Raw genomic sequence first — 7435 nt, 5'->3', positions numbered from 1 at the left:
ATGCTTTTTTAAAAAAAATACGGGAGTGGACTGCGAGTGGCTCTATCAGACATAAGAGAGTCTCTTCCCTTTTTCTTTTTAAAAAGTGGTTGTGTACTGGTGGCCTCCCAAGAAACACTATAATTGGTCAGCCTGGGGTGCGTTTTATGTCCTCTCAGATAACGTCATTAGCTATTTTCAGGAAAGGGAAGGCAGAGTATGCCCCCCGGGACAATGACAGCACTTGTTTCAAGTTGGGGAAGAGCCTGTGGTTCTTTTCCTGCGTTTGGGGGAAAGCGAACACACAATGTTCATTTCCTAAATACGGGATGTGCTGCGAGGCTGGCGGGTCATTTTCCACCATGTCATATCCTTCTGGATGAAGGCAGCAGGGGCCAGGACAGGAAATGGCAAGTTCTCAGAAAAGACAAGGCTTTCCCAGGGCCGTCATTGGCTCTCTGGAACTATAAAGCTTGCTCATCCAGAAACAGCCTCAGATTCTTCTTTCCTGGAGATAGCCAGAAGTGAATGGTAAGTGGGGAGACCAGAGGGATGCTATCTGAAAAAATAGCCACTGGACTGGTAATACTGGGATTGTATCCTTGGTCCGTAATATATTTTGAGTAATTTTGCCTCGTTTTTGCTCAGAGGTGTCCTTATCTGGCAATTTGTCAGTGGTGGGTACAATTATGGAGGCATGCTAATAAAATTAAGATCTGGGAGTCTAGAGACCGAGATTCTGCACTGAGCTCTGTGAAGTATCGCTGCAGGTAGAACTTGTCTATGTTTCAATTTCCTCACCTTCCACATGAGAATAATGATTTCTGTTCTGATATCTCACAGTAGTCAAATGTTGGATTTCTATAGCTTTGTCACTTTTGAGAAGTTCCTAATAATGAGATGTACAATGGCTATGAAGGGAGAAATCTTTGGCAACTAGAAAGGATGTACTTTTACTCAGGATGTACAGTTTTCTCTGTTAGTCATCTTCAATTGGCTTCCGTTCAGCTCGGTATGTGGTCCCTTTTAAAATTCTGTTCAATTGCTGCTCATTTTTAAAGGGAGCTTTCATCATAAAGGAACATACTGGTGCTAGTGTAATTTACTTTTAATTAAGCATGTATCAAAGAGTGAGATTTCTGAAGACCTGATGAACTCTAGTTAGAAGAAACAGCACAAGCCTAAGAAATCTTAGGCTTGATTCTAAGATAACAGCTGGGAAAAATAACAAGCAGTAGAGTTGCTTCAGGTGAGCATCTAACTTAGAAAAATTAGTTTCTTACATTTGATAGATGCTTTTTGAGTTTTTGGTGATTCGTCTTTTTCACTCATCAGAGAGGGGAAAAAACTGTATTGCAAAACTCTTAAGATCTTAGTCTTCTTGTAAGGAAAGGGCTTTGTAAAGGGGTACAACCTACTGCTTGCCACATGTCATCTTTCAGAGATTAGGGCTCAGTATTCCATGCCTGTTCAGTCCTGGGTGGCTCTTTCTGATCCCATGGATTGTAGCCTGCCAGGCTCCTCCATCCATGGAATTCTCCAGGCAAGAATACTGGAGTGGGTAGCCGTTTCCTTCTCCAGGAGATATTCCCCACCCAGGGATTGAACTTGCATCTCCTGCATTGGCAGGCTGATTCTTTACCACTTAGCTACCTGGGAAGCCCTTCAGTATTGCAGTAGACTTATAATATTAATTATAGGGCTTCCCTGGTGGCTCAGAGGTTAAAGCATCTGCCTTCAATGCGGGAGACCAGGGTTCGATCCCTGGGTCGGGAGGATCCCCTGGAGAAGGAAATGGCAACCCACTCCAATATTCTTGCCTGGAGAATCCCATGGACTGAGGAGCCTGGTGGGCTGCAGTCCACGGGGTCACAAAGAGTTGGACACGACTGAGTGACTTTACTTACTTATAATATTAATAGCTGCTGCTGCTTCTGCTAAGTCGCTTCAGCTGTGTCAGACTCTGTGACCCCATAGATGGCAGCCCACTAGGCTCCTCTGTCCATGGGATTCTCCAGGCAAGAATACTGGAGTGGGTTGCCATTTTCTTCTCCAGTGCATGCGTGCATGCATGCTAAGTCGCTTCAGTTGTGTCCAACTCTGTGTGACCCTATGGACAGCAACCCACCAGGCTCCTCTGTCCACAGGATTCTCTAGGCAAGAATACTGGAGTGGGTTGCCATTTCTTCTCCAAATATTAATAGCACCACTCCCTTATTTAACAAATTTAAAAAAAAATCAATCCTTGGCATTCCCTGGGAGAAAAGTGGACGAGAGCATTATTCCTATTGGCTTACTCGGATTTAAGGTCCTGGGAAGTAGAGGACTTGTCCCAAATGACAGAACGGGTCTTTGAGAACCTGACACATGACTCACTGGAAAATGACCCTTTTCCCCTTGGGTGGCCGTAGCTGTTGCGCTCGACTTCGGGCTAACCGCGTGTCTCATCCCCGCAGGACATGGAGAGGCCGGCGGCCCGGGAGCTGCAGGGCGCGGATGCTCTGCGACGCTTCCAGGGGCTGCTGCTGGACCGCCGCGGCCGGCTGCACGGCCAGCTACTGCGTCTGCGCGAGGTGGCCCGGCGCCTAGAGCGCCTACGCCGGCGCTCCCTGGCGGCCAACGTGGCCGGCAGCTCGCTGAGCGCGGCGGGCGCTGTGGCCGCCATCGTGGGACTCTCGCTCAGCCCCGTCACTCTGGGGGTGTCGCTGCTGGCGTCGGCCGTGGGGCTGGGGGTGGCCACCGCCGGCGGGGCCGTCACCATCACGTCCGACCTCTCCCTGATCTTCTGCAACTCTCGGGAGCTGCGGCGCGTGCAGGAGATCGCGGCCACTTGCCAGGACCAGATGCGCGAGATGCTGAGCTGCCTCGACTTCTTCTGCCGTGGGCAGGGCGGCGGAGACCGCCAGCTGCTGCAGTGCGGGAGGAACGCCTCCATCGCGCTGTACAACTCGGTATACTTCATCGTCTTCTTTGGCTCCCGCGGCTTCCTCGTCCCCAGGCGGGCCGAGGGGGCCACCAGGGTTAGCCAGGCGGTGCTAAAGGCCAAGATTCAGAAACTGGCCGAGAGCCTGGAGTCCTGCACCCGGGCTCTGGACGAGCTGAGCGAGCAGCTGGAGTTCAGAGTCCAGCTCTACACGAAGAGCAGCCGCGGCCACGACCTCAAGATCTCGGCTGACCGGCCCACGGGGCAGCTTTTCTGAAAACATCTTTTCCCATCTATTGACTGAAGCCAGAAAATCATCCCCATGGGATGCTCCGTATTTGTATCTCCCTCAGGAAAACACGAAGTTGGGCTAGGAGCTGAATGCAAAGGATGAGAAAAACTATTCGAGGATGGGGATTGGGGGTGTGTTCTCCCAACTCTCCTTTACCTATCACTGACATCCTCCCAGGGGCTGAGTGCTAGGGACTTTTACCTCCCTGATCCTAGTGGGATATATGACCTGAAAAGTATTTTATATTTTATCGTAACCGTTCAGTCTTCACACCCTTGGGCACTCCTGATTTAAAGTTGTCGCAACGTGCCTGTCCCTGCCTCGGCGGGTGATTTGAGCCGAGGCTGGAGAGCGGTGCAGACATCCTCACCCTCTGGGTCCTCTTCGAGCCCCACTAGGCTTTGAGATCCTCAAAAACACCGGTGAGAAGCGACACTAGCTCTAAAACCTCTCTGGCAGAGTTTCTGAGTATGAAGAACTCCAGAATCTAGAGCTAATCAGACTCTCTCTGAACCGTGTAGGAGGGTTCAGGACCCAAGGGAGGCACCTCCCGCTGATATGCGCCCCCTTCTCTCTCAGCGTGCCCTGCTCACAGATCCAGGCTGGGGTTGGAGTGGACCTTCCTAAGTGACTTCACAGCCAGACCTCCAAGGTGCTCTGAGAGGGGAAATCCACTAAACCGTCACCTAAGTCCCGCCCCCTTGCGGGAGAAACTGAAGGAAGAGGAAATGGTTAACAGCTCCGTATACTGACTTCACACTGTAGAGAAGGGAGCATGGCTTTTGGAACCTGGGTTTATTCTGTGTGAGACTTGGCTTCCTAGTCTGTAAAATGGATGCTAAAACCCCACCTTATTGGGAAGTACTGAGTAAGATAAAGCCAAGCACAGTGTCTGAGTGGTAGAGTGGTCTCTGGGCTTGTAGCATCACCTGGGAACTTGTTAGAAAGGCCAATTCTTGGACTCAGCTCTACACTTAAGGAGTCAGCAACACAGGTGGGGCTCAGCAAGCTGTGTTTCAACAAGCCCCTGGGGGTAATTGGATGCCTGCTAAAGTTTGAACACCATTGCAATGGGTGTTAGTTTGTAATCCCCTGATGAGCGTTCTGTAAGTCTATAGCCTCTCTAGGGGCTGCTCCGTCTTTAGTGTCATTCACAGAAGGTCAAGGACAGACTGTGTCCCAGAAATAAAAGAAAGAAGGTGCGTGGGGGCCGTTTCGTGTCAATGCTTCCCGGAGCAATTTCCCACCAGTTGAATAAGAGATGTAACAGAATCAGCCCGTTAGAGGGCAGTGTTGCCTGCTCATTGTAGAAAGTGGTACAGAAAGGAATGTGAATTTAGTGAAAATTGACCTTTATTACCTTTTCTAAAAACCTCCAGACCATGTTTTTTTAATTATTTATTTTAAGTTTATTATTTAATTACTGTTTATTATTAACATTTAATTTTATTTAACCACATTAGAAAATAATAGGAATAGCAAGTTTCCAAATGGGAGACTACTGAGATTCTTTTCAGGAGACTTAGTTGAGTTTGCCTTTCTAAGGTGGGCCATGAGCTGTAAACAGTATTGTGTTCCTTAAATAAGTCTCCTTCAGAGGGAAATTTTTTCCCTGTGTTTTGAATGATCCTTTTAAGTAAATGAGGGTAGTTCTTTTCTTCTCTCTCTCTTTTTTTTTTTTAAGTTGCTGTTCTTTTTATAAGTAAATGAGGGAAGTTCTGAATAAAGAGACCAGGAGCTGAATTTAAGCCTCATAAATGGAGGCTTGACTTGTCAATATAGAAATGATGCGAGCATAGCTATCCTGAAGGTAACTGGCCAGCAGATAACACTTGACCTGAAAGGCCCTCCCTATTTAGTTCAGGGGAAAGAAAACCCAAGTAGAGGCATATGAAGGAAACACTAGGAAGCCTGATGCCCTGCGAAGTTGGGTCTTAGGAGTGACAAAGTAGCTTGTGTTCTGATGATGGTGTGTTATATTTTTGCTTTGGAACCTGTAAGAGATCTGTAAGCTGTCTCTAAGAAAATACTTCCAATTTCTTCTATTTCTATTGCTACCACTGTATTGCTAAAAAATATGTTAAAAAGTCTTTGGGATCACACAGATACCCAAGCTAGGTCGAATTATGTAATTATCTAATGTGATTTAAATTTACCCAGTTGACCCCCATGCTTACCAATGATGGCAGTGTGTCTGAGGAAGTGTAATTTCAGTGCTGGGAGAGGAGTTGGTGTTTCTATATTTTTATTTTTCCTAAAATGACAATTGATTTGTATCCTTATTTATTTTGAAATTGGTACCTTAAAAAAAAAAAAGGTGTCAAATTTCTTAGGTTACCTTGCCCAAATGGTAGCATTTTAGATCACCAGAATGTACTTCACATTGTTATATTATGTTATGAAGGAAGGTACAATCACTGCCTAACTCCATCTTGTATTAAAGCTTAAGTCTGAATTATTCTTCCAAATGCCTGAGCTGTTCCTTAGAAATAAACCGGGCACTTTTGGAAGCAGCAGCAGAGACCATTTCATATCATTAGGGTATTTTGACTGTACCAGTGTCTTAAGCTCATGAAATTATTATTTTAGTGGCCCACTGTACATCTAAGGAAGGGTGTCTACTTTGGAACAGTACTTTGCACATTATAGGAGCATAGTAAATGTATTTGAATAATTTAATAAACTGTTTAGCTGTATTAATAGGAGTTTGTTTTGACAGAGAAAGATCGTTCTCTTTTGTGTCTGTTATAGAGATGGAAGCCTCTACCAGGATTTAAGTCAAGTTTAGTTAAATGGATCCTAGAGACAAGTATTTTATTTATTTCTTTTGTGGGAATGTGAATAAGGCTTTTTCCTTAAGGCCATCGTTCTGTAAACAAACAGACTGAAATGGTATGTTGTAAAGAGAAGGAGAGAAAGGGGTATTTAGATTACAAGTGTACTTCAGAACAATATCCGAGTTGGAAAAATAAACACGTTCATATTGAAGGTTTAAGTGCTTCTGCTGGTTTCCGGGGTTTACAATATCGTTTGGATTGTTTTCTTTTACAAGAAAGGAGTTTCTTTTGGTTCTGCATCTCAAGGATTCAATAAAACTACATTCTACTCTATTAAAAAAAAATAATCCTTAACAGACATTCTGATCCTAATCACTTCGATGCATTTGTCCTCAGGTGCCTGTCATTTCCAGTGTGGCAAATGTCAGTGTCCAGAGTATTTACTGGGAGGAGAAAAAGGGAAGAGTGATGTAGAAGCCACCCGAGATCAGATATGTCAAGCCATTTGTCAACGATATATTTCTCAGTCGATGCCTTGGTATGAAGTGAAAGTAGAAGGAATGATATTGTGCAGAGAGAAATGGGATATATTTAAATTCAGAGGTTTGTAACCTCCTAATTTTTTCCCCACTGTAGCAAAATCAGTCCTTTCCCTTTACTGAAATAAATTGCCCATTTCTCTTTCTTTTCAAAAAATTTTTTATGATTCTTAATCTTTTGATTTTGTTGAAGCAGAGTTGAATTATTTAAACTTCTCTAATTAGTTACCTAATCTCATGTTTGCCTGTGTATAAATTAGTAACTTTGAGGAAAGGTAGAGGTTTAATCATTTTTACTTAGAATATTCAGCATCAAACTGTATAAAACAATTTTTAAAGACTAATCAATTCATGTACAGGAATTCTCTTGTCTAAAAATAAGACTTCCAGCAGTTTCAAACCTTTGAATATAACTACAACCTGAGAAGTAATTGAAAAGAATGCTTGTTGTTCAGTCTCCCAGTCGTGTCCGACTCTTTGCAACCCTATGGACTGCAGCCTGTCAGGCCTCCCTGTCCCTTACCACCTCCCGAAGTTTTGCCCACATTCATATCCATTGCATCGGTGATGCCATCCAGACATCTCATCCTCTGACACCCTCTTTTCCCTTCTGCCCTCAATCTTTCCCAGCATCAGGGACTTTTCCAATGAGTCATCTGTTCACATCAGATGACCAAAATACTGGAGCTTCAGCATCAGTCCTTCCAGTGAATATTCAGGTTTGATTTCTTTTAAGATTGAGTGGTTTGATCTCCTTGCTGTCCAAGGGACTCAGGTGTTTTCTCTAGCACCACAGTTAGGAGGCATTAATTCTTTGGCACTCTTCTTTCTTTACAGTCCAGCTCATAGGCACATCAGGCTTCAGAAAACCCAAACACTAGAGAGGGTAAAGAGGGAGGACAAGAGACAGCCCTACATTAGGATG

The 7435-nt window shown here is 44.9% G+C and overlaps 1 protein-coding gene across 1 annotated transcript; it reads left to right on the top strand.

The window, feature by feature from the left end:
* Positions 1–492: 492 nt before the first annotated feature.
* APOLD1 (apolipoprotein L domain containing 1) lies at positions 493–6702 on the top strand. The gene is made up of 2 exons (XM_052640460.1): positions 493–510; positions 2436–6702. Exons 1-2 carry the CDS (start codon positions 508–510, stop codon positions 3177–3179), a joined length of 747 nt encoding a protein of 248 aa, XP_052496420.1. The 5' UTR covers positions 493–507; the 3' UTR covers positions 3180–6702.
* Positions 6703–7435: the final 733 nt, after the last annotated feature.

The sequence above is a fragment of the Budorcas taxicolor genome, chromosome 5, assembly GCF_023091745.1.
Source record: "Budorcas taxicolor isolate Tak-1 chromosome 5, Takin1.1, whole genome shotgun sequence".
Lineage (NCBI taxonomy): Eukaryota > Metazoa > Chordata > Mammalia > Artiodactyla > Bovidae > Budorcas > Budorcas taxicolor.
The sequence above is the reverse complement of the archived record's forward strand: the minus strand, read 5'-3'. Positions and strand labels throughout refer to the sequence as shown.